Consider the following 27,658-nt stretch of genomic DNA (forward strand, 5'->3'; position numbering starts at 1 on the left):
CAGTTTTACAGCTTGCGTGACTTAGGGATATGGTCGGGTGCCTTTCCTGTAGCTGGAATGACTTGGTGTATTGAACAGGTTTTAGCTATTCAGCCTTCTACTTCAGAGCCTTTTTAACAACTGGATTGTGTTGCTGCTTGTTCGTTGCACAGTGATCTTTTATTTAATGCAGAAACGTATAACTGCGAGCACTGTATGCAAACAAGGATATATTGTGGGGTTTGCAAGTTACAGTGCTATAAAAATTTACTCCTAAGATTTGTAAATGATGAAATTGAAGTCAGTGTTTTCCATACCTGAGCAAGTGCATGTAAATACTATGACTGCATCCTGCAGTAGTGCATTATTGCATGGAATCATCAATATTGAAGATGAAAAGCTAATTGATTATCTAGTTCCCCCTTCCAGAATGTGGTTGTTCCCTACAGTATAGTCACCAGTGCATTTGTTTTGCCTAGTTCTAAATGTCCTAAGTGACGGGTCTTTCTCTTTGTGAGACTATAGCGCAGTTTAATCAGGCTTGCTGATGGGATGTTTATCCAGATGCTGAGCTTGGTTTTCATTGTGCCTAGAAAATGGTATTTTATGCTTAGATTTTCAAAGGGGGCCTAATGGAGTGATGTGCTCAAATCCTATGTAATTTCAGTGGGTTTGAACCCCTAGCTCCTTTAGGCACTTGAAAATCCCAGCCTTTGTGGGGTTTGTTAGTGTTGTGATCCGGATGTGATATGGTCTAATAGGTTCATAAACTAGTTTGTATTATACCCTTGATTGATGGCATTTTAGAAGAGCACTTGGGGAAATTAAGCAATTGGTTTGGCTGATGTAAAGCAGCAGTGTGATTGTGGTACATAAACTGGACAACTAAACCTACTTGTCAAAACGCTGATTTTGACATCCCAGTTTTCCTTTTCATTCTGTGAATCCTTGATCTTCTTAAAATTGCAGTAGGACATGTCAGTGTGGGTGATTTTGTGTCTAAATTGACTTCTGTGGCCAAAGATGTGGGTTAGTTGGCTAGTAGTGTACCCCTTGCCTTATTCCTGTAGTATTCAGAGGAAGCAGAAGTAATGTCTGTAAAGTTACTTAGCCAGTTTAGAAATCATTTGCTGTTTCTATGGTGGTAATGCGTATAGGTCCCTAGAGTAGACCAGGCCTTAGTATTGTAAAGACTTACAGGTTCCCCATTTGAGCCATTGGCTATCTCCTCTCTGCTGCATCTATCAATGAAGGTGTAATTTTTGGTGACCATTACCTCTCCCAGAAGAGATGGGGAGCTACAGGCATTAATTTTGGGGCATCCATACAAGATCTTTTTTAAGGACAAAGTTCACCTGCATCCTCATCCAAAGTTTGTTTCAAAGGTGGTTTCTTCTTTCCTTATCAATCAGACAATTTGACCATATTACCCAGAGCTACATACGAACAGGGATGAACAGCGTTTGCATATCAAGGCTTAGACGTCAGGGGAGCCTTAGCAGTTTACCTAGACAGAACCAGGCTCTTCTATAAATCCTCCCATCTGTTCATAGCAATGGCAGACAGAGTAAGAAGCCATTCAGTCTCCACCCAGAGAAGTTCTTCCTGGGTCACATCCTGTATACGCATGTGTTATGACTTAGCTAATGTCACTCCACCTGACGGAGTCTCAGCTCATTCAAGGCGGTTGCAGTTGGCCTCAGCAGCCTTTCTGGCACAAGTTCCAGTTGCATACACGAGTCGAGTGGCAGCCTGGTTCTCTGTCCACACGTTTGCCTCCCGCTATGCTATGGCTTAAGACTCCAGAGACAATACTAGAGTTGGACGAGTTGTTCTTTAGGCTTTGTTGAAATAGACTCCTGTCCCACTTCCTGTTCTTACGGCTTGAGTCACTCAAAGAAGAAAACAGTTACTAGCCTGTTGTATATGTCCATTCCATAACCCACCCTCTTCTGCCCCTCTGCATTGGAGTTCCGCAAGAAGGAACTGGGGAGCCCTGGGGGGCCCTGGGGATGGCTCTGCCCTTTATACCTGCACACAGTGGTACAGGGCAGCAGTGGGAGCTTGAGCCACCCCATGGATCCTGCTGCGGGGAAATGTTTCTGACAGCTGTATGCAGGGCACACTGACACCAAGAATGGCATGAACGTGTGCAACACATCTCAAAGAACAAAAGTTACTATCCTGTTCAGTAACTGTTTTTTCAAATTTGTTAGTCTCGAAGGTGCCACAAGTACTCCTGTCTTTTTGCAGATACAGATTAACACGGCTGCTACTCTGAAATCTGTTTTTTCAAAAGTGCAGCAATGTGGGTGGGTGGGTTATATCCATAAGGCTCTGTAGACCTGTATGCCTAGAAAAGCTACCACTGGCACAACGGAATGGAAAATGCTATAGTAGCGCTAAATGGTGTTAAAACATTCTCAGCGGCACTGAAAGGAGTTTATTCCAACTTAAGAACGTCCAAACTGGGTCAGGCCAACGACCCATCTAACCCAGTATGCTTCCAACATTGGCCAATGGATCATCCCCTGTCGACCACTCCCACCTTCTGGCAGTCAGAGGCTAGGGATAACCAGAGTGTGGGGTTGCATCCTTGACCATCTTGGCTAATAGCCATTGATGGATCTATCCTCCATGAACTTATCCAATTCTTTTTTGATCCCCGTTATAGTTTTGGCCTTCAACATCTTCTGGCAATGAGTACCACAGGTTCCTATTTCTCAGGTGGATAAACTGACACAGATAAATTAATCGCCCAAGGTCAAACTGTGTTAGACCTGGTCTACCCTAAAAATAGAGCAACATAACTACATTGGTTAGGGGAGTGAAAAATTCCCATCCCTGAGCATCACCACTCTGCTGGCTTTAAACCATGGGGTAGACATAGTGAGGTCAACTGACCACTGCTCAGGGAGGTAGAGTTCCTAGAGTGAGGGCAAAAACCTTTTCTGTCAGTGTGTGATTCATCTACACTATGGGGTACAGCAGCATAGATGTGGTGCTGTAGCCCACATAGTGTAGACACGGCTTTGGTGTCACGCCTATAAACGTAACCCAGAAGTGCTGTCTCCGTTGACCTTCTAATCACTAGACTGCTTGTTCCATTCTTACACCTTCTGCCACCCCACCCCCAAAAATAGCAAGAAGAACTTTTCTTTGGGTTTCTACCTGAACTGCCCCTTGGTGGAAGCCATATGAATAATCGTTAGCAGCCACTGAGCATCCTGTCTCAGCAGGGGACAGCCATAATAGTCTGTGCAGAATGATACAAAGATGAGTGTTCAGGGTACCCAGGATTGAGTGTCACCTTGTTACCTCCTGCCTCCAGTGAGAGGGAGTCTCGCCTCTGGTAGCTGAGTGTCAGTTCTCTAACACTGCTGGCCTGTCAGCCACTCAAGCACACTCTGAGCTAGAGTAGCTCCGTCTCTGACTTGCAGGTTAACAAAATATGAACCCCAGTCCCCTTGAAATGTTCTTCTGTGATATCCTGCCCCGACACTGGCTACTCATGGAAATCCCGGATTCTCTGCTCCCAAAGGAACAGTGTACCCCAGTTTACCTGCTTTACCTTAAATCACAGCTCCTGTATAACGCATAGAACTGAACACTTATATAAACCTTCTTTTGGTGTAGTATGAGTGTATAAATTCCACTAGAAACAAGTATGTGATGGAAACTAATGGTTACAATACAAAACAAAATCATAAAATACAAACTAGGGCCTACACTTAATAGTTACCTTTCCTATCTAACAAAGTCAGTTTCCCCCACCTCATTCAGTCTGTTGCAGAGCTGACTGGCTTCTCAGGAACCAAAATCCAATCTTTCACTTAACACCCCCATACTCAACAAGATGTCTCCTCAGTGAATGGATTCAGTGTGTCTTTCTCTACCCTTTGATATACTGAATCTGTCTTTTGTCTTTATTCACAGTCCGGTGATCCCCTGTCTGTTTCACTGTTCCTTTTTACCTCCAAGTGGTTTTGATTGTTTTCAGTTGGCTTTGATAGTTTTCCAACTGTTCTGGGATGGACAAGGGTAGACAATTGAACCTTGCATTACATCACCAGCTGACCAGGGAGGGGTGAGGACACCTTGTGCTTGAATGGGCCATCACCAAAACACAATTCCCTGGTGACAGACTTTTACTCCGGGACCATAAGGCGTAGTTATCAATATACACCTCTACCCCGATATAACGCTGTCCTTGGGAGCCAAAAAGTGTTACCGCATTATAGGTGAACTTGCTTTGATCCGCCGGAGTGCGCAGCACTGCCCCCCCCTCCCCCCCCAGCACTGCTTTACCACATTATATCCAAATTCATGTTATATCGGGTCACGTTGTATCGGGGTAGAGGTGTAGTTAGGTTATTCCTTAAATATTAACTGTGTACACACCTTGCACTGAGTATTGATAAATTAAGAGCTTTTAATACAGACCTCACATGCTACCCTTCATTAATAAATACTGTGAAAGTGGTATATTAGATGTAGTGAGTTTGTCAGGTCTGACAGTAGTTGCTTGTAAAGAACAATGAACCTGTTGGCACCAATGGGCCTCAGTGTCATTGTGAGCATTCCAAGTATTTGTATTATTATAGTGCCTGGCTCTTGGTCTACGACTAGGTCTTTTCGCTGTGCTAGGTGCTGTACAAACACAAAACACAAATATGATCTCTGTCCCCAGCAGCTTACAATCTAACACCCACCCCCCAGATTTAGTGTTGTGCCTCACCAGTGGGGTGTTGTGGCAATTTACATTTGGTTTTTGGGAGTTTGAGAGGAACTTGATGTGAAATATAAGCTGTGAAAAAGGTGGAAATCCATTTCACCAGTGTTGGGGTTTTTTGGAGCGGGGAATGAGTGTTCTATATACTTTGAATCTGCTTATGCTCTTCCATACAGAAACTCCTCATAGTTAATACTAACCGGAGAATTGTGCCTTCAGGTTCTTGAGCAAAAATTGACATTTTGGTGTGACTGCCATTTTCAGAGGTTCCTATTTAAGAGATTACTGTAAATTAAATATGATAGTGCAAGAAGTATGCTCTAGTTCAGGGGTAGTCAACCTATGGCACGCATGCCAAACGCGGCACACAAGCTGATTTTCAGTGGCACTCACACTGCCCGGGTCCTGCCACCGGTCCAGGGGGCTCTGCATTTTAATTTAATTTTAAATGACGCTTCTTAAACATTTTAAAAACCTTATTTACTTTACATACAACAATAGTTTAGTTATATATTATAGACTTATAGAAAGAGACCTTCTAAAAACATTAAAATGTATGACTGGCACGCGAAACCTTAAATTAGAGTGAATAAATGAAGACGCGGCACACCACTTCTGAAAGGTTGCCGACCCCTGCTCTAGTTAAACAGAAATGAAGGCACAAGCTCTACCCCAGGAAGTTTACAATCGAAATCAGTTTCTAACCTGTGGGGGAGGCATCAGACTAGTCAATGAGAGGGGGAGCCGAAGCCAGAGGATGTGATCGATGTGGGAGAGGGAAGGTGCAGGACCCCAGGTTGATGCAGCTTCCCCTGACTCACTGAAAACATATTGCTGCATAGCAAATAAAGCTACTGGCGGCTCCCTGAAAATCTTTCCTGCCCTCCTTTGTGTGGCTGCTAACAGAGCTGAACATTGTAAAAGTCAAAGGTGTAGTAGGGCTGCGGCCTCGGTGTGCCAGCCCAGGCTTCTCTCTCCTCAGCTTTGACTGGCAAATCGATGGTTGTCCATCTCCAGCGTCATATCCCTTCTGATTAGGGAATGGGGAGAGGGATTTGGTTTTTACCAGTGCGGGGAGTAAGGGTGAGGAGTCAGCAAAATATAAGAAGGAAGAAAAATACATCAAGGAAACAAATGAGGAAATACAGAGAAACGGTGGCCTCTGCTGTCCTTTTTTACAAAGTACATTATCCATTTTAGACTCCTATTTAACTTAGGGTATGTCTTCACTACCTGCCGTATTGGCGGGTAGCAATCGATTTATCTGGGATCGATATATCGCGTCTTGTTAAGACACAATATATTGATCCCCGAACGCGCTCATCGTCGACTCCGGAACTCCACTAGAGCGAGTGATCTGAATCGACACCCCCCCCCCCCCCCCCCCCCCCCCCCCCCCGTGTAGATCATCCTGGATGAGCATTGATATCAGAAATTCAGAATAGTTAAAATGAAGCTGTAAATTTAAAATAAATAAATAAATATTCCTCAGCTGTCTTGTTCCTGTGCTGCTTCGTGCCATCTCTCTCATTTGGGGATCGTTGTTGCACAGTTTGTCCTTAGTGGCTGAGAGGTTCAAGATGATACTTTTCCAAGTAGAAGACATTTATCATGAAGCAGCTTTCTGCAACTGCAATTATTGCTTGGCCATCAAATAATAGTTGCAGATATATCCTGATGGTGGATACTAGTTGGGTGAAGTTGCCCTACTCCAGGGGTCGGCAACATTCGGCACGCGGCTCGCCAGGGTAAGCACCCTGGCAGGCCGGGCCAGTTTTATTTACCTGCTGATGCGGCAGGTTTGGCCGATCGCGGCCCCCACTGGCCGCGGTTCGCTGTCCCGGGCCAATGGGGGCGGCGAGAAACGGCGCGGGCGAGCGATGTGCTGGCCGCGGCTTCCAGCTGCCCCCATTGACCCGGGACGGCAAACCGCGGCCAGTGGGGGCCGCGATCGGCCAAACCTGCCGCGTCAGCAGGTAAATAAAACCGGCCCGGCCCGCCAGGGTGCTTACCCTGGCGAGCCGCGTGCCGAACGTTGCCGCCCCCTGCCGTACTCTGAGTAGTTACATGTGAATTGGCTTAGAAAATGGGCTGGTTTACATGCTTCCATACTCCAGTAACCTGGCTTCTCACTCGGTAAGTTTTGGGGCTTCTTGTCTGGATTTTTAGTGTATCCATTGACTTCTGTGTCTTGTTAAACAGCAGGGTACAATCAAACTTTTGTTCCTTTACCCTTCCATGGGGGCGGGTTAGGAGTATCTTCCTTGCAACATGGGGAATTCCTGTCTTGCATTCATGCCTTAAAGCTTCTTCCCCATGGCCAGAGGAAGCTCCTGTTGAGTGGTGGTGTATTTAGCACTGTGTAAGAAATTGGAATTTTATTACGGTCTCTCACTTCCTGTGCTGGGAGAAGTTGTGTGATACATTGCATCTCTCAATGGTGACTCCTCCAACCAATGATGGAGCATTCAATTGTTTATAATAGTCCCAACCAACCCTTTGCTAGAAGAGTGATAGCTGTGAAGCAGTTAGAGGGTATTTATGTGGGCGGGGTGGTTCAGCAGGGCAGGAATGGGGGATTCTCAGGATTAAGATGAAAGGGGGATTTGAGGCCATTTTTTGGAACAGGAGAAGATAATTTGTTCAATTAATCAGACACCTTATTAAGTCAATTTGATGTTGCTTTGATTTTTTAACCATTTGCAAGCAACCCATACTTGTGCCGTACCATTACTGTCTAGTGTATTGTGTTCTCTTCAATATAGCCAAGTCCATGGAAAGCTAACAGAAGTGAACATAAACCAGGCTCGCTTTCCTCCAGCCGTGACTCTGCCTTTACCAGTCCGGTGTCTGTAACCAAACCAGCGGTACTGGCGAGTGGCTCAGTTCTCACCTCTCCCAAAGAGGTAAGGGGTTGGGTTGGGGATAGAACTGGACCTTTTCCAACTAATGTTGCTTTCTATAATTTAAGTACCATGAGAGCTCTTCTATTCGTATTATACAGCTCTGAACACTTGAAGAGTACTCAATCACTTGTATGGTCTTTGCATGTTGAGCTAAGTTCCCTTGTACATTAATGGGAATGCTCTTGGAAGTCTGTCTGTCTGTCTTGATGTAAAGTGTGCTGCCAGCAGATTTTGGCTAGATCTGCTGTAATTTCATCACCATCATACAAGGTATGGTTGCTTTTACATTTTAAGAGCATCATAGGAACTAAACTGGGCATGCCCAGAAACAATGTCCAAACCATCAGCTGCATTACCAGAGTGCAGACGCCAGCCCTGCTATGTGAGAGCTGTGAACTGAAAGTTAACGCTGAGGGCTTCTCTACACAACGCCTTAGGCCTTGTCTACACTGCCACTTTACAGCGCTGCAACTTTCTTACTCAGTAGTGTGAAAAAACAGTCCCCTGAGTGCTGCAAGTTTCAGCACGGTCAAGTGGCAGTGTAGACAGTGCACCAGCACTGGGAGCCACATTCCCAGCACTGGTAGCTACTTCCCTCGTGGAGGCGAGGTTTTTTTACAGCTAGTGTCGCGACTACACACACATTAAAGCGCTGCCGCGGCAGCACTTTAACATTGCTAGCAAAGACATACCCTTAGTACACATGGGTGGGTGGGTGTGTGTGTGTAAAATCTAGTGTGTTAGTGTCTCACACTAACTAGATCATGTGGACCCTGCTGGTACACACTAAAAGTTCCCCACATGATTACATTTCAAAAGAGTTTAAAATGGGGGACTATATTAACACACACTAGGGAACTCTTAGAGCAATGTCATTGGAGGTTTTTAAGAGCAGGTTAGACAATCACCTGGCAGGGTTGGTCTACATAATACATAGTCCTGCCTTGAGTGCAGGGGACTGGACTAGAAGATCTCTTGAGGTCCCTTCCAGTCATATGATTCTATGATTCAGTGCTAGCAGGGTCTACACAGGCCCGTTAGTGCATGGCACACTAGTGCGCACCAGAATTTACACCATACAAGACCTGATTTCCATACCACTCTTTAAAATAGGGTGCTAGATTGTCTTGTGGTGTTGCTCTTCCAGCTCACAGCTCTTTACTAGCAATGCATGTGGTGAGCTTTGGGAACAGTTCAAAAGGTTTGTGATGTACAGATGTGTGTACCGTTCCTCTTCAGCTGTTGTGTTATTTGTCAGTGTTGATGGTGGCGGATGTACCCCAGTATTCATCTCCAAGGTTGTCTTAATTTATAGATTAAGTGTCTGGAAAATTCTTTGGACTTAAAATTTACTAGCATTTCAGCAGTCTGTTCATGGTAGCCTCTTCTGCCCTTTATTTGTGTAGGTGATATGACTCTAAAAGGAACTTGCTTTCCAAAATGCTGGGTTTGGGCAAAAAATAGCTAACAGCAGACCCTAATAATGAAGCATTTCCATGAATTTTAAACAATTTTACATTAAAACTTCCCCTGCACTGTTGGGAAGTAAAACACTATGGCTTTGGGTTTGTGCATGGGCCAAGGGATGCGCTGTCCGCCCTTTCCGCAGCCCCCATTGGCCTGGGGCGGTGAACCGCGGCCAGTGGGAGCCATGATCGGCTGAACCTGCGGATGCGGCAGGTAAATAAACTGGCCCGGCTCACCAGAGTGCTTACCCTGGCGAGCCGCGTGCCAGAGGTTGCTGACCCCTGTGTAGTGTGTAAAAACCAGAAAATTAAACTGGTCTGTTTGTGTCCAAACTAAGTGAAGTACCAAAGGGTAAGCAATATAAATCATGGAAAAATTAGACAAGATTTTAAGAAATGACTAGTGATAGTGTCTCCATTTTTGGGTACTCTGCTTGATACGTAAAAGGGATCTGATCTTTAGAGTACCACATTCCCATCCTATGAAAATCTGCTCTCTTTAAGGAGTCAATTGGGTACCAAAAATTGACACACCCACAATTGCTAGTCACTGCTTGGCCATGATTTTCTGTATCTTTAAATTTTCAGTTTAAATAATCTGGAATGGTGGAAGAAGTTAAACAAGTCGTATCTTGACACTGTTCTTTAGTTTTAATAAACAATGGTGATGTATTTACTCAGCCAGAGATGAATGCCCCCCTGCATATTCGGCAGAAATGTTGCTATTACAAAACTGAGAATCCTTCTTGTGTGAGGCTGCTCTCTCTCTTAACCTTTTGTTTTGAGATCAGAAGTATTCCTGGGAAGATTTTGTCATCTTTGTGGATATTAAAGTTTGTATAGAGTGTTTTTTTTTTTTACTCATTCTGAACTTTCGCCATTTTGGAACCCCTACACTGGGGTAGTCAGTTATTTCTTGGTCAATGTCCAAATATCTTGGTCAAGGTCCAGATTCCAGAGGTACATTTTTCACACCACAATAACAATAATGATAAGTAAATAAAAAGATTTAGCGGTATGTTCAAAAGTGTCTGGCGGTCCAGATTTAACCTGCGGTCTGCCTGTTGACTATCCATGCCCTACGCTTTCAGTGTAAGGTACTGGGATATTCTTTTGATCATGAGAGACAATTCTGTGCAAAACACACAACTGAGGTTTCCAAATTAGGAAATAACCCACTAATAATGGGTATATAGATGAGTAGTTCTGGTTTTTATGTAATAAAAAAAACCCCATGGAAATAACAAAATTGCCAGTCATCTCCTTGACAACTTTGCTTTTATGTTGTATTCTTTCCCCTCACCCTACCTCTTTGTTGTTTTAGATTGTAAGCCCATTGGGGCAGGGACTTTGTTTTCCCTTATGTCTGTACAACACCTAGCACACTTTGGGCACTACTGGAACATAAATACATAATTCAGATAAGCTTCCACCTTCAGGTAAGTAATACCAAAACAAAGTTAAATACACTTGTTATCCAGTACAATAAATACTGCATATAGCCTCTGTAATTTGTTGTCCTAGGCAGCTTTTGCTGTCCGTCTCTGGCCAGGATGTAGGTTTGTAGGGTATTAATCTGACACTCGAGAGAGAGAGAGCCTGTAATTCAGTTTTTCTACAGAGACTAGTAATACTTAAAGCTATGAAAGTTGCACTTTGTGTTGAATTTCCACCAGCATTGTCTGAGTGGTTAGTAAATTAATAGAAGAAACTCGTCTGAAAGTCACTCCATCCTGTGTTCCCATAACATCAATAGCTATATCCAGTTAAACTGGAAATCATTTAAGTTTGTCCAAGCTACAACTGAACTGTAATGCCTAGACTTTTATTTCACATGCTTCTTTTAAAAAAATTGTTTGACAATCTTAGTCTAAACACAGGACTGGGACCCATGAATTTTAATCTCACCTCTGCCACTGACCTGGGGAAAGTAATTTAATCTCTGCTTCTTTCTGTCTTTATAATGGCAATAATAACCACCTTTACAGAGGTGTTGAAGAGTGATCAGTTAATATTTGTAAAATGTTCTGAAAATGAGAAGCTCTGTAAAAGTAGAAATACTGACATTACCATAGAGTCCTCCTAGATTTCCCTGAGGATTAGTGTAAGATTCTTCCCTATAAGTGCACTTTTAGTGCTTTATGCAGTCTGCTTTTAAAAGCCTAAGGGATGGCTCTTCCACTGTTTTCCCCTCGGAGAATATTCTACAGTCTTAAAGGCAAAGTACTGAAAATGAACTTGACATTGTTAAAACTCCTTTCTTCGGCATATCAGGCCTAACTCTCTCATATGAGATCTCCTGGTTCAGATACCTCCAGGACCCGTACACCTGTCTTTCCTTTCTGACTTAGAAGAGGCAGTGTGGGAAGGATGATTGTAAAATAAATAAATCAATAAGCAATGTGCACTTATATTGGTTTTTTATTGTAAATCTGTTGAAAGCTTTGTGTAGTCAAAGTTAAGGTGGATAATTTGAGAATTTTATCACTTGTTACAGCTACTTTTCTCATCCCTTAAAATTTGTAAAATTGAGCTCTTGGTATGTTGGCATTTCTGTATAGGTGTCTTTTGAAAAGGGCTGTTCTAGCATGGAGCTTGAGTTTTTATTGGCTGTCACGTTAAATGGGTATTCCAGTCTACTAGAAATGTCAGACTTTCTTAGTCTGTCTATAGTCTGTCACTTGTACAGTCAAACTAATGAGCACACTGAGAATTTTAAATACTACTCTGGGTTTCATTTTATCCTGACAGTCACTCAGATTGGCTGTGGAAGTTTCACAATCACCTGTTTGCTCCTCTCAGTGCTGTACTAGGCGATATCTGGAATAATTGCCTGGCGAATGTTACTGTCTGATGCCAGTGTTTATAGTCTACACTTCTCCAGGAGAGGTTCATTTCATCTTAGCATTGTGTAATTTAGGAACAAGGAATCCAAGCAGCTGAATATTTTGAGATCCCTTTTCTTTGCCTTTTTTTCTGCTCAGAGGGATTGTATGCTGTACCATACGCATATTTTGCAGAGTAGTTTTCTTTGGCGTCCTAAGGATTGTGACAGTAGGCAGCACTTCAGTGCCAAGAAAAAATCTAAAATGGTGCTGCAAGGCTCTTCCAGCTCCTGCAACGAGGAACTATTTCAGTATGCACCTGTTCTGTTCTCTTACATGCCTTGATTTCTCTTTCCCTCCTTTCACAATTTATGTGAAGGAAAGGGGTTGTTTTGTGTATGAGATTCTGATGTGTTATTGTGACCTCTCCTTTCAGTGGAGAGTCCAGACTAATGAGAATAGGATTCCTGTCTTCTGCAAGGACCGCCAGACATGAATACAACAGACAAATACTTGGGGCGGAGGGGAAGTCAGGAGGCTAGAATCCCAATTTATTTTTATTGTAAATCCCACCTATAAAAATGAAACAGGTTAACTAATTGAAAGCTAGCTGCCATATTATTGAATACCACCACATGTCATAAATACTACTGAAGATCTCAGGAGATCAGTTTTGTTTAATTTAATTGGACAGACCTTTTATTTGGCATAGAGAACAGGAGTTGGGGGAATGATTTTGCTAATAGGCAGGAATCAGCAGTATATTCCTGGATCATTCCAAGAGCAGAGATGGAATTAACCGGACAGGGAGCCTGTGAGGTAGCTCACACTACCAGGAAGCATATTACGTGAGGAGCAGAACAAGCATGTTAAATTCATGACTGCCTGAGTTAGTGGAGATGAAGAAACAGTTGCAGCAGCAGAAAGAAAGAATTGGTTGGAGACAGTCATTCCAGGTTGGTGAGGAGGAAGGGAGTGGATTTGGAACAGTGCAGCCAAGTTCTCTGGTAGAAATCTGAACTGAGTACTCGTAGGAAATTGCCAGTCAGCTCAGGAGATACAGTCCTAAAAGGTGTGTACACAAACCCTGATCAGGGCTCAAACCCAGCTTTTCTTCAATTGGTGTTTGGTAAGTTCTCTAATATGTTCCACCTTACTTCTCCAGAGTCCTTCCAGCACCACCCCTCCCATTGAGATCAGCTCTTCGCGTCTGACTAAGCTGATGCGTCGCACCGCCGATAAGAAAAGTGAATTCCTGAAGGCATTGAAAGATGACAGGAATGGAGAGATCACAGAGAACAGAGAATGTGACAAGTTGGAGGATGTAAGAGGACTGCCCACTTTTCTTTCTGGGAATTTTATATTTTAAGGGACTTCAAATAGACACTATACCAGTGTGTTTAAAAAAAAAAAATTGTGGCTTTATATTTACACAGCGATAACATGGCTGCCAACTAGCCACATACGTAGGGAGTAGAACTTATCCTTCTCTGGATAGAGAAATGTAGGCTTCTGGGACTGGAACTAAGGAGATTCCGAACGGTCAGTAGTAGCTTAAATCCTGCTTCCTGAGCGGTAGCCACAAGAGAGAATTGCAAATAGCTTCCGTTCTAGGCTGCTGCCATGTGCCAGAGTACATTCCTGCCAACTATCTATTTTAAAATGCCCTCTTATTTTTGATCTGTTTTAAAATGTCTTGACATTTTTCCCTAGGAAAGCTCCTCTCCAGAATGGGGTTAGAGAAGTAACTTGTTGTAGATCCTAAACGCAAACATTCTGAACTCTCATGTTGCCTCTGCTAGATCATCTGTAGCTGTTAATTAACGAGCACTTGTATCTGTGCTGCCATATCGGTACAGGATGGGAAACAAAGAAAAGCCATAACCTAAAGCAGTGCTCTTCACTATTTTTGAAGTGGGGGCCACTTTGGCAAAAAACCTTCAATGTGAGAGCCACATCGACTACACAATGCTTACTACTCCTTAATGATGTAATGTTACAGAGCCACTCGTGCAACTAAAACGAAGTCTACTTGTACAATAAAACAATACTCCTTTTATAAAATAACCAGGAAAATATATGGGATTAAAAAGGCACCTACGTGAGTAAACTTTTAAAGAGCAGAATAATGCAAAACTTACTTTAAAAACTGGATGAGCGAAATGGTGCCTGTTCCTCCTCGACTTCGTTCATGCAGTATTTGTAATCTGTCATTGCAATCCTAGTAAGCCGTCCAAATGTTCGTTGGTCAGTTTGTTCCTTTGTTTTCTTTTCATCCCTCTGGCTGGGGTGAGGGCTCTAGGGTGGAGTTGGGGATGAGGGGTTTGGGGTGTTGGGAGGGGGCTCAGGGCTGGGGCAGAGGGTTGGGGTGCGGGCTCTGGGGTGGGGCTGGAGATGAGGAGTTTGGAGTGCAGGCAGGCTGCCCCAGGGCTGGGGCCAGAGGACTGGCAGCAACTAGCTCCAAGGAAGGTCTCTCTCCTTGCCAGCAGGCAGCACGGAGTTCTGGGGGAAGGGGCCCTCTGTCCCCCCTGCCGGCAGGCAGCACGGAGCTCGGGGAAAGGGGCCCTCTTTTCTCCCCTGCCTGCAGGCAGCGTGGTGCTCTGGAGGAGGAACCTCTCTTCCCTCCTGCCGGCAGGTAGCACGGAGCTCTGGGGGAAGGGGTCCTCTGTCCCCCCTGCCGGCAGGCAGCACAGAGCTCAAGGGGAAGGGGAGAGGCCCACAGCAGCCCTGCAAGCCCTAGCTTGCTCCCCTTCACAGTTCCCACCTACCCCCTACCTCTCTAGGTCCCTGCTGTGCTGCCCTCTAGAGCTGCTGTGCAGCTATTTATAGCCTGCTGCACGGCCACACAGCTTACAGGGAACTTAGGGAGCTGCACTTAGGGTCGATGGGAGCCGCCACCGGCTTGCGGGCCTTGCAATGAAGAACACTGACCTAAAGAAATGCAGGAAGAAAATGAAAATATATGGCAAAGGGAAAAGGGCAACGTTTGGTTAGAATTGGCAGGATTCTAAGAGGGCTTTCTAAAAAATGGGAAGGAACAATATTTTAGAAGAATGCGTACTCTTTAAATATCATTGCAGGACTGACATCTCCATTTATGTAGCTTAGTTCTGGTAGCATAGTTTAAAAAGCCTGCAACTTCCGTTTACTTTCTGTTCAACAAACTGTACACTGAGAAAATCTACACTGGATCCAGAGTAGTTTAAATGAATTCGGCCCTGGTGAAAGTGCAGGCGTGACAGACCTGGCAAATTGAACACGCTCTGCACATCCGGTAGGACGGTGCCTCGCTCTGCCAGTGTTTGTCCTAATGTAGAAGGGCACCTCTAATGGTCAGAGTGCAGTCTCCATGGCGCATAGTGTCTTTGGCATCTCTGAATCCATAATGGTGGTAATGTGGTGTGGACATTTGTCCCTTAAAAATTAAACTGCAGCCCACCAAACTCTCACTTTGCCCCTCTCACTTCACCAATGTCTGATGGCAACTGCTTTCTGTTACCAACTCGTGCTCTGAAGCACTGACTTAAGATAAAGGGTTTTATTCTCTCTGGAGTCATCCACTCAAGAACGCTAGCTTCAAGACTTGAACTGTGCTGTATGCATGAAGGATCAGTCTCTCAATGATGTGATTTGACTTACATTTTTCGTTTAGATGGAGGGCAGCAGCACACCAGAACCAAAGGAAAACTGGGAAGAGAATTGCCATCAGAATGGCCTTTCTCTCCCTTTGATGGAGGAGGGGGAGAACCTGTCTCATTCACTGGAAGCAGAACACAGGTGAGGCAACAGCAGAACATGTGCTGAAGATGTCTCACAAATCATTTTGTCACATTGTGTGAGGAAAAGGCAGGTGCTTAGAAGATTCTCTTCTCCAGAAAACAATAGTCTTGCATATTCTGAGCTGCAGGGGTGTGGCTTTCTTATGGCACTGGGGCTGGCAGAAAGTAAAATATTGGGGTGAAATTCTGGCCTCGTTGAGCTCAATGGGGCCAAGATTTTACAGAAGTTCTGTAATTAACCCTCTAGCACTCTTCTAGCTTTTCATCCATAAGTCATTTAGTGCTGCCTGGCTTAGCTCTTTCCCACACTAGGTGGTCAGGCAGGCTCTCAAGTGCTATTCTGCTTGATCTGCAGAAGGGACTTCCAAATGTGGGGGTGCAGAGGTTGATGACATATCACCACATCTCTCCTCCCAACTCTTCCTGGAATGCTGCTGTGCTTTGTCAGTATGCTAATTTGATAAGAAATTGCCCCAAATCCTATAAAGCTATGAGAAGTGGGAAGAAGATACTTGCATGCATGTCTAAATATGCCTTCTGGTTGTGTGAGCAAGAGGAGTGTGACCTAGCTGTTTAATCAGGGCACCAGGAATAAGGAAATTCTGAGTTCTAATGTTTTCTCGGCTGCCATACATACTTTCTCTGTGTCCCTGGGTTAATCATTAGCCTTCTTTCTTACCTTCCTTATCTGTCTAAATGCAAAGTATTATTTATATAGCGTTTTCTAAAACTAGAAAACCCTTCCTGGAGGGATCGTAGTAGTTGAGTAGAAAAATCTCACACTTTATCATGCACCTGGTTAAATTTGACTTTTCCATTTGCCTTTTTGATTCTTTTTAACCCCTCACCCCTTTTTTCATGATTCAGGTTACTGAAAGCAATGGGATGGCAGGAGTATCCTGAAAATGATGAGAACTACCTTCCCCTCACTGAGGATGAGCTCAGAGAGTTCCAACTTAAATCAGAGCAGGTATAGTACAGCTCTTGCCAGAATGATGGTGCTTCTTCCTCACCGATTTCACACACATCTTTGACTGTTGTTCTGAATTACAAAGAACTAAATAGAACTTGTGTATTGATTTAAAGTGATTGTCTAGTGGGAAAAATTTACAAACATATTGTCCCCACTAGAAAAATAGATATACTGATAAACATGTGTATTGTCTCTGACCCTGACTCTTCAGAATTTTTTATCTATTTATGTTTCTTCCTTGTAGCTAAGAAGAAATGGATTTGGGAAGAATGGATTTCTTCAGGGCCGTAGCTCCAGCCTGTTCTCCCACTGGAGAAGCACTTTTAAGACAGAGTTGGAGGACTCAGACACAGAAACTAGTAGCAGCGAAACGTCAGATGACGATGCCTGAAAGTGGGCACAAAACATTTAAAACAAATAAAACCAACCCAATAAACTCAGTTCATAGTTCAACATGTGTTTGGGGTTGTATAAACTAAACAGAGTTTATTCTGTCTCCAGTCTAAGTTTTTCTTTTGTTGTTGAATACTTCATGCACAAGGGAAATAATTGTATCCCAAAGAAGAGAGAAATTGGCTTGTTTAGCTTTTTCTTTTGGTTTTGCCCTTCTGCTTAATAGAAGTTTGTGCAGCTAGCAAATTTATGATGAGAATCCCTCATCAGGCAATGCACAAGTTCAGTCTTGTAAGCAGGATACAGGTGACTGACTGATCTTTGCAACAACAAGCGTCTAATAATGCCGCCCGCATTACATAATGTTGCGCGGTAACAATGTGCTAAAACAATCATTGTCAATGACAAAATGGCTATTGACGTTCTAATTGTGTTAAATTAATGCTAATAACATGACTTTTTTTTATTTTTTATTTTTTTTTGCGGCTCGGGGAGCTTCATCACTTAACCAGGCGTTTGTGGTTTTCTTTTATGGGTACAGCTGTAAAATATTTGGACATAGGAATTGTTTGTGTTCTTCTTCTTGCAGCCTTGATATTCAGGGTGGATTGTAAAATATAAATTTTTTGTGAGATTTCAAAGATTAAGATTATTTTGATAACATTATTTACAGATTTAAAAAGGTGACTATCACATTGAGTCTGTATGAGGGGAAAAAACTACTGCATCAAAAAATAACTAACTTGGAATAAATATTTTGCATCAGTTTGCCAATTCTAGTTGTCTTTCTTATGGAAGGAAATCTTTCCTCAAATGAATATGGAACTATGGGGTTTTAATAGCACCAGGGAATAAACACTTTGTTCTCCCCAACCCTCCCTCTCCCTCCCCCCCCCCCCCCCCCCCCGTTTATTCCCACTTTGAAAACATTGTTTTCTGTGGTGCTCATAATTCAATAGCTAACCTTTTTTAGAAGGGATAGTGGTTAGCCCTTACCTGTTTTGAAACGCATGTAAAGAAAAAGATCCAATTTAATTTTTACTACAGTATTAAAAGCAGTTTGCTTTCCTCACCCTCTCTCCCACCCTCAACTTAGACAATATAGACCATGAAGCTAGATTGGTCATTTTTCACTTCCAGTTTCTCATGCTGTAGTGCAGTGATGTTGTTTGTTTTCAATCCAAATGAAGCTCTTTTAATTGAAATCTTTTTAAAAAAATCATGAAAACATTTCTATTTGTTGGTAAAGTTTGTGTTTAATCTATCCATGGCCTAAACTCTGAGTGTCCCTTTAACTTCAGCTTGTATGCTAGTAACTTTGGAAACTGTCAACCGAAATGTTAACTTGTTAAATGTGGTTGCAGATCAGTCAGATGAAGCTGTATACTAAAGGTGAAATTCTAGCCCCATTGAAATCAATGGCAGAACTCCCATTGACCTCAGTGGGGCCCAGAATTCACCTGAGGTTTTTAATACATCCCACTAAAATAGCTTCTGGTCAGACTGAAAATGGTAAAATGTTAATACATTTAGCAATGCAATGGTAGGTCTTTGAATTCATTTTTAATAGCTACTTAGAATCCAGATACACTGGAAAATGTTATCCTAAACTGCATTAATTTTCAATTTTGGGGCCTCAGTGGGTTCACATTGTTGCTTTGAAACTGTAACAGTAAAATGATATAATTTAATAAAGTGGGGGGCTAAAGAAAACATTTTTACCTCTATTATCTAGCAGTCAGTCTTGTGGGGTCCATCTGACTCTGCTTTCTGAAACAAAGTTGAAGTCTATAAATCACATATCAAATCAACCAGTTCCTTTAGGTGTGATTTGAGAGCTACAGTCCTGGGATTTGTCTACATGAAAGCTGTATCAGTTTAACTTAAGGTGTGATTTTTTTTTATCACATTTTGTTAAACTGACCTGAAAGATTGTGTAGGACTTTATTTTGGTTTACAGCAGGGTTATTTAAGTCTATTAGGAACAGGATTAAGTTAAGAAGCAACAGATTCTTCTTCGAGGAGTGTCGCTGTGGTTGCTCCACTTTTGGTGTCTTGGCGCCCTGCGCTTCTAGTCGCAGACTTGTGGTAGCAGTGCCCCGGTTGGCCGCGCTTGCGTGGCAGCCGTCTTGCGCCACTCTGAGCAGCTACCCCGTGCACGCAGCCAGCCATTACCCAGTTCCTTCTCTACTGCCCTTGGTTTCGGTCAGAACGAGAGCAGCACCGTTATCCGCTCTCATATTCCTTTAATCTCTGCCCTTTTCTCAGCTTATTTTCCTCGTTTATCTCTCCATTTATTTTCTTTTGTTTTCACATTAAAAAAAGGCAAAAAAACTTTCCCCTTTTTTCTCTCCCCACCTCAGGCAGGCAGTCGCTGAAGAGGCATTAGACCGGAACTATTCTCATTCTTTATTCAGCTTAGCCTCTCAGATATGCCTGGCTCTCCAGGTCTCAAGCTCTGTCTGACCTGCAGACTTTCAATACCAATGACAGATGGCCGCTCGCAGTGTGTCTGTTGTCTGTGGGAGACGCACGTTACCCAACAGTGTCCCCACTGCAAGAAACTCAGTGTGGACAAGAGAGGCCAGGAACCTCTAATTAAAACCTTTAATGATGGAGAGATTCCTCTAGCCCTGACTCCAGGACACCACCTGACCAGTCCTCCCCTGCAGCTGCCTCAGATATGGGGTCCTCTGCAAAAATGGCTGCTAAGGACCCTGGTCCTACCAAAGCCACAAAAAAGTGGTCTCACGCGTCGCCACACCAGGATTTGCCTCCAAAAAGCGATCCCTGACTGCAAAAACTGCCACGGTACTGACAGCACCCAGAGCGCCGGACCACGAGGCACCAGGACCGTCCAGTACCGAGACATCCCAAGGAGCAAAAGTCTCTGTGCGGTCTCACTCTCATAGCAGCAAAACTAAGCCTCCTAGCTCAGCACCGAGAAACAGAAACCTCAGGCACAGAGCCAACGCTATTGCACCACTTGTTTCACCAATACAATAAGGCAAGTCTGCGGCACCAACAATGCTCCCTCTGGTTCCCAGCCTGAGTTTGCCTGCACTGCCAGCACCGAGCCTCCCGGTACCAGGACAGTTTGTCAGCCAAGCAGACCTACTCACTGCTTCCACCTGGGAACTCCACTCTTTGGAAATGGTAGCACCCCAGCCAGGTCAGGGCCAAGCTTTATCACTACACCCGCTGGCTCGGCCCCTCCTCTCTCCAGTGATGAAGAGGAGGAAGTGGAGACAGAAATGGGCATACTGGCACCCCTGGGCATTATACAGAGCCCAGACCATCCAGCTCTCCAATCCAGGTCCAGGACACAGCGATCGTCTCCGCCATCTGCTCCAGCTTCCCCAGAACTGCTGAAGGAGAAAGCCGAAGAATCTGCTGACAGGCCAGTGGGTGACCCCCTCCCACCTACCCACATCCCAACTTAGTCTCTGGACGAAACAATAATGCCGCCTCCCCCCATGTTGGGAAATTACTTCAAATCCTTTCAGGATTTGTTTAAAAGCATAGCTGATTCATTAGACATCTCACTTGCTGAGTTACCAGAGACTCAACATGAGCTGACAGATCTATTGCAAGCTGCTTAGTCAGCCAAGATAGCAATCCTATTAATGCTGCCATCATGGACCTTGCAGAAACCGTATGGCAGACTCCAGCCACAGACCCATCTTCTTGTAAGCAATCTGACAAGAAGTACTATGTGCCGGCTAAAGGAGCTGAGTTTTTGTTTACCCACCCTACCCCAAACTCATTGGTGGTAGAGGCAGTTAATCAAAGGGGGGAAGCAACATCAGACCAAAACCACCCCCTATGATAAAGACTGGAAATGCCTAGACCGCTTCGGCAGGAGAGCCTATTCGTCGGCGACCCTCCAGTTTCGTATAGCAAACTATTCTGTGTTACCGGCCAAGTACACACATTTTTTTTTCTCAGATGTCACCTTTTATTGAGCATATCCCAGCTGACAAAAAAGAAGAATATAAGGCCGATATACCTGAAGGTTTCCTCATCACCAGAAAGGCCCTGCAGGCTTCTCTGGATTCTGCTGACACGGCAGCTCACTCCATCGCCCCATCCATTGTCATGCAGAGGGCTTCATGGCTCCATCTCTCTGGCTTCTCCAGGTAAGTTCAGGCGACAGTAGAGGACTTACGTTTTGAGGGGCAAAAATTGTTTGCAGGCAGCACTGACGTCTCCTTACACACCCTGAAGGACTCCTGTGCGACACTAAAGAGACTTGGAATCTATATTCCTGCAAACAAAAAGAAATGGCAGATTCTACAACAAACAATTCTGCCCTCCCCCATACACCCAGCCTCAATGACATTATGACCAACGCCGCAGCAGTGCCAGATGAGATGCCGTCAGATGCTGGAGCAGTTGTCTACATCTGAGCCATCCATTGCTAGACAAACGTTTTGAGTGTTGGTCGAGGACACAAGAGCCCCACATTCTCCAGATCCAGTCACCTCTCATTTCCAGCCCATTTGGGGCCCGCTTTACACCCTTTTACCCAGTCTGGAGAACCATCACCTCAGACAAGTGGTTCTGGAAATTATACAGAAGGGCTGTTCCATTCCCTTTCTTTCTATTCCACCTACCCACCCCCCTTCCCCGTCCCTCTTCAGGGACCCATCTCACGAGTACCTGTTACAGCAGGAAATACACCATCGCCTGGAATTAGGTGCTGTGGAACTAATACCGGTTCAGCACAGGGGTCTGGGGTTCTACTCAAATTACTTCCTCAGTCCAAAGAAAACAGGTGCATGGAGGCCCATTCTGGACTTGCGCAAACTGAACAAGTTTGTGAGAACACAGCGCTTCAGGATGGTAACCCTAGCAGCCATAATTTTGGCATTGGAGAAAGGAGACTGGCTCTTGGCCTTTGACCTACAGGACGCTTACTTTCACGTCACTATCCACCCAGCACACAGGAGATTCCTACGATTCACTCGGGGCAACCTACACTACCAAGACAAGGTACTTCCTTTCGGCCTTGCCACGGCTCCAAGAGTATTTTTCTAAGTATTGGCCGTTACAGTAGCACATCCTCGCAGGCAAGGTGTGACCACATTCCCCTATCCAGATGACTGCCTGCTAAAAGCACCAACATAAGACAAGGCAGTCCACGCTACTCACACCACTTTAACCCTATTTACAAACCTAGGGTTACAAACCAACCTATAGAAATCCACCCTGACCCAAACCCCACAACTAGACTTCATAAGCACACACCTCGACTGTGTCACAGCATCAGCACGGCTACCCCAACCACAGTTTCTTGCCTTAACAAACCTAATCCCGGGAGAAGGATAGCTCAGTGGTTTGAGCATTGGCCTGTTAAACCCGTCAGGGACAGTACTTGGTCCTGCTAGTGAAGGCAGGGGACTGGACTCAATGACCTTTCAAGGTCCCTTCCAGTTCTATGAGATAGGTATACCTCCATATGTTATATTATTATTAAGAACAGGAGTACTTGTGGCACCTTAGAGACTAACTAATTTATTTGGGCATAAGCTTTCGTGGGCTACAGCCCACTTCTTCAGATGCATAGAATGGAACATACAGTAAGGAGACATATATACATACAGAACATGAAAAGGTGGAAGTAGCCATATCCACTCTAAGAGGCTAATTAATTAAGATGAGCAATTATCAGCAGGAGAGAAAAAACTTTTGTAGTGATAATCAAGATGGCCCATTTCAGACATTTGACAAGTAAGACAGAGTAAGACAGCCCATAAACGTCCCCCAGAACATGCCTACAATTTCTCGGACACATGACGGCTACTACGTTTGTTGTGAAACATGCCAGGCTGCATATGAGTAGTCTACAAACCTGGCTACGCACTGTATACATTCCTCAGACACTCGATCAACAGACGGCTTACAATGCCCAGCAGAGTGAAAGACTCGCTCACATGGTGGACAAAACAAACGTCTGCTTAGGCGTTCCCTTCCAACGGGAAACCCCATTAGTCACTATCACCACATATGCCTCTTTTGGTAGGACAGGGGGGACACACTTGGCCGACATCATCATCTAGGGCTGATGGTCCCTAGAGGAGTCAAATCTCCACATAAATCTACTGGAGCTCCAAGCAGTTCAAAACACCTGCCATCACTTTCTCCCCCTGATCTGCAACAAAACTGTCCAGATTCTCATGGACAATTTGGGAACTGTTTTATATAAATCGCCAAGGAGGGGTATGATCTTAACTGCTCTGCACAGAAGCAGTTCACCTTTGGCAGTAATGCATCTCCAACAGCATACACATCATGGCATCCTACCTACCTGGAAACCAGAATGCCACAGCAGACGGCCACAGCAGGAACTTCTCAGACGCACAAGTGGGAACTAGACCCACAAATTCTGCAAACTATATTCCAACAACTGGGATTCCCCTCAATAGACCTTTTTGCCATGACCCACAATGTCAAATGCCCACAATACTGCTCCTGAGCGGGACTGGGACACAACTCTCTGAGACACCTTCCTTATCAAATGGGAGGCCCTGCTCCTGTACGCCTTCCCCCCGATCTCCCCGTTGAGTCGTGTCCGATCACGAACCCTTGCCCTCCTGCCTCACCTACTGACCCAGGATACAGGACGCCTCCGTCCCACCAATGTTCTAACACTTGGTCTCAAGGTCTGGCTAATCCAGGGATGACAGAACTCGAAACATGCTTTTCCAAGGAGGTCCAAGGCGTTCTGCTTATCAGCTGACATCTCTCCATATGAAAAACATATGCACACAAGTGGAATAGATTCTCCGTCTGGTGCAGAGACAAGCAAATCATTTCACGATCGGTCCCATTACCCACTATCCTTGATTACATATTGACACTAAAAAAAAAAAATCGGGCCTCTTGACTAGCTCACACAGAGTGCACTTATCAGCCGTCACCACCTTTCACAACAAGGTGGACGGATTCACTGTTTTCACCCATCCACTGACTAAACGTTTTCTCAAGGGTATAGAGAACACTTACCCCCATTAAGGGACCTGACCGCTATGTGGGACCTCAACCTCGTTCTCCGTGCCCTAATGGGCAAACCCTTTGAACCCCTAGCGATCTGCTCATTCCTACACTTATCTATGAAGGTTGCCTTTCTAGTAACTATCACATCAGCACAAAGGGTGGGAGAGTTGGGTTCCCTAATGGCACACCTCCCTTATACCATGTTCCTCAAGGACAGAGTCCATCCTACGCCCATACCCTAAATTCATACCCAAGGTCGCCTCCCTCTTCCATCTCAACAAACCCATTTACTTACCTGTATTCTTCCCCAAGCCACATGCCAACAACAGGGAGGCGTCTGTTCATATGCTAGACCTATATAGAGCGCTAGCGTTCTATATAGAGAGAACAAAAACGTTCAGAAAATCTTCCCAGCTATTCGTATTCACAACAGAACGATCAAGAGGCCAAACCATTTCCAAACAAAGACTTTCTAAATGGATCTCTAATTGTATCCAATTATGTTACCAAAATTACAATCTGCAAGCTCCTTCTGGACTTAGCCTTAGTGGAGTGTGTGCGATGTCCACATCCATAGCCTTTCTCAAACATGTACCCATCACTGACATTTGTAAAGCAGCTACATGGGCATCGCCCCATACTTTCACCAAACATTATGCCCTGGAGCAGCAGTCAGCTGCAGACGCTCACTCTGGACAATCCGTGCTCTTCACCGTACATACACCAACTCCGAAGCCCCTCCTCTCCACTGAGGGGCACTGCTCTTCAGTCACCTAAAGTGGAGCACCCACAGGGACACTCCTTGAAGAAGAGAAGCTTACTCACCTTGTGCAGTAACTGAGGTTCTTGGAGATGGTTATCTCTGGGGGTGCTCCACTACCCACCCTCCTCCCCTCTACTTCAGAGTTTCTGCTCGATCCTCTGGGGTAGAGAAAGAACTGGATAATGGCTGCGTGTGCGAGGTCAACTGGGACATTGCTACCATAAGTCTCCGACTAGAAGTGCAGGGTGCCAAGACACCTAAAGTGGAGCACCCACAGGGACAACCATCTTGAAGAACCTCAGTTATTGCACACGGTGAGTAACCTCTTTACAATGATTTAGCTAAGCCTGTTTAAAATCAATTTAAGTTAAGCTGCTGCAATTTTGGCATGTAGACAAGGCCTTAGACAGCTACGCTTTGAGGAAAGGGAAAGAAGGTACAGCAAGGAATAGCTTTCCTTCTGTTTTTACTGACTTAATTTCATCCACTCTCAACAGCTGTTCTGACACCCAGAATAATTTCCACTATTGCTGGGCCATTAAGGACAAATATTGCAATTGCTTATGGGGGAGACTCTGGCATCTGTAGAGGATCAGGCAAGGTGAACCCAGAAAATAGCTGGATAAGTAGAGTAACAGACATCCCAACCCTAGGAACTATGAGGCTCCTGACGAGTGGGCGGGACATTAGGGGAAAAAGTTGCTTTGCCATCCTGGCAGCCAGACTGCAGGTTTTAGGCCAGGGGTAGGCAACCTATGGCACGTGTGCCGATTTTCAGTGGCACTCACGCTGCCCGGGTCCCGGCCACCAGTCCGGGGGGCTCTGCATTTGAATTTAATTTTAAATGACGTTTCTTAAACATTTTAAAAACCTTTATTTACTTTACATACGACAATAGTTTAGTTCTATATTATAGACTTCTAGAAAGAGATCTTCTAAAAACGTTAATATGTTTTACTGGCATGCGAAACCTTAAATTAGAGTGAATAAATGAAGACTCAGCGCACCACCCCTGCTCTAGGCTGATCAGGAACCCATTAGCCAGAGGTAGATACAAAATACAACGGGGTACAAGGATAGCAGTTCAGTAAGAATTCCAACCACTGGAAGAGGATGCTGGGTTTCTCACCAGTGGCCTTGGCTTCTTAGATGAATTACTGTGTTGTTCCAAGGAAAGATTTGGGCTGTTGTGTACAGTACACAAAACCTAAAAATATCTCCTTAGAACTTAGTCTGAAGTACATAAGATGGGATGCACTGAGCATTCCAGAGGGATGAGGGGAGTTGACCCTAAACGGTAGTTTGGCAGGCTCAACAAGCCCCCCTTCTACTGATTAGCTGAGTCAAAGGCTCACAATTCTGTAGAGCTCTTGGTACTGATCTCAATCATACAGACTTCTGTAGCCTGCTACAGAGTAGCTGAGGCATTGCAGGGCAGTGACTAGATTTTGTTCTGAATAGCTGTAAAAGCAGCAGAGTCCTGTGGCACCTTCTAGACTAACAGACGTATTGGAGCATGAGCTTTCGTGGGTGAATCCCCACTTCGTCGGATGCATGAATAGCTGTAATTTTAACTTCTAGGGGGACAGAGAGGGGGCAGCAGGGCCAGGCTCTTGCAGGCTTTCCCCTGTGTTTAGCGTGTCATCTTCAGGCCCTCAAACTTTTGCAGAGAGGTGTTAAATCTAGCAGAGGGCAATGAAGAATGACATTGGACATCTACAGGGGAGCTCAACCAGTATAGCTCTGAGTGGCAGGCTGCCAGAGACATTGAGGGGATTTGTAAAGGGAGGGTTGGATTCCTATTGAGCTCTCATACGTTCACCAATGTGTAAAGGAATCTGAGGCCATGTCAGCTACATGAAGAAGTTTTTACCTTGGTGATTTCTCATTATCAGCAGATAATTCTTTTGTTACTATATGTTCTTCACTGTACTTCCACTCTCCCACTGTAGTTCAACTGCTGAAGTGACCCTTTAACTCAGTTAATAATCCTATTTTATCTCCTTTGCTTTGAAAACCGGTTCAGTGTGTTGTGCATTGCTGAAGGCAACTGCAGAGCAAGGGGCCTGCAGCTGCCCACATAAAGGCATGGGGAACTTCTAAATAAAAACTGCTTCTTAGTTCCCCTAATGAAGTACGCAGAATCATCAGCCTCAGGGCTACAGCGGAGGTTAAAGGCCTGATGGGATAAAGGGGTGTTTCGGTTGCATCATTTATAAATGTCTAATGATCGAGTCTATTCCCATTAAAACAAGGAAGGGAAGCCTATACTCTCCCACTCATCACATCTCCCCATTAACTCGGTATGTCAGCAAGTGCCATGGTGCAGAGATGGTTACTGCGCTCCCTTCTCCTTTACAAAAAGTCTAGATGTCTGACTGTTGGAGAACAGCACTTCTCAGTAGGTACTAATCACATCAAATGCCATTTATGATGCAGGACTTAAAGAAGCTGAGGTCTAAAGAAATGAGACATGGATAGTGGGGGATTTTGTTCCAGATGCATCTTTTTGCACTATGCCAGCTTTACAAAATGTTGTTTTCCTCCTGAGCGAGGGCAAGTCATTTGTGTGGATGGGTAAGTACAAAGTTTTCATCACTAAAAACATGGGGATTGGTAAATTTTCATGACCATTTTTGCAAAGTCGCACTAGGTAATGGGAAATTCAATATGCACTGCATTGGAGGCAGCAAGGTGGCCTGGGTGTAACAGAACGTGTTGTTTGGAGCCTGGGTGCTCTGCAAAAATATTCCTGTGATGCCTGTTTCAGTGGGGGTGTGGTGTCCTCTTCTTGGGAATCCGGTTCGGTCACATCCAGGCCTTGGCAGAAAATGGCACGGCCG

At 44.6% G+C, this 27,658-nt stretch overlaps 1 protein-coding gene across 3 annotated transcripts in view; it reads left to right on the forward strand.

Annotated features, from left to right (window-relative positions):
* The window catches only part of GPBP1L1 (GC-rich promoter binding protein 1 like 1), a 49,833-nt gene extending 32,012 nt beyond the window's left edge, over positions 1–17,821 (forward strand). For 2 of the 3 annotated variants that reach the window (XM_054037460.1, XM_054037459.1), the window contains exons 8-12: positions 7,477–7,617; positions 13,074–13,232; positions 15,561–15,685; positions 16,555–16,657; positions 16,905–17,821. In XM_054037460.1, the coding sequence (XP_053893435.1) occupies positions 7,477–7,617; positions 13,074–13,232; positions 15,561–15,685; positions 16,555–16,657; positions 16,905–17,051 (675 nt within the window). In that variant the 3' untranslated portion in view covers positions 17,052–17,821. The remainder of the gene's footprint in view (positions 1–7,476; positions 7,618–13,073; positions 13,233–15,560; positions 15,686–16,554; positions 16,658–16,904) is intronic. The other variant, XM_054037461.1, reaches the window with a different exon arrangement.
* The last annotated feature ends 9,837 nt before the right edge of the window (positions 17,822–27,658 follow it).

Source organism: Malaclemys terrapin, chromosome 8, assembly GCF_027887155.1.
Source record: "Malaclemys terrapin pileata isolate rMalTer1 chromosome 8, rMalTer1.hap1, whole genome shotgun sequence".
NCBI classification, from domain to species: domain Eukaryota; kingdom Metazoa; phylum Chordata; order Testudines; family Emydidae; genus Malaclemys; species Malaclemys terrapin.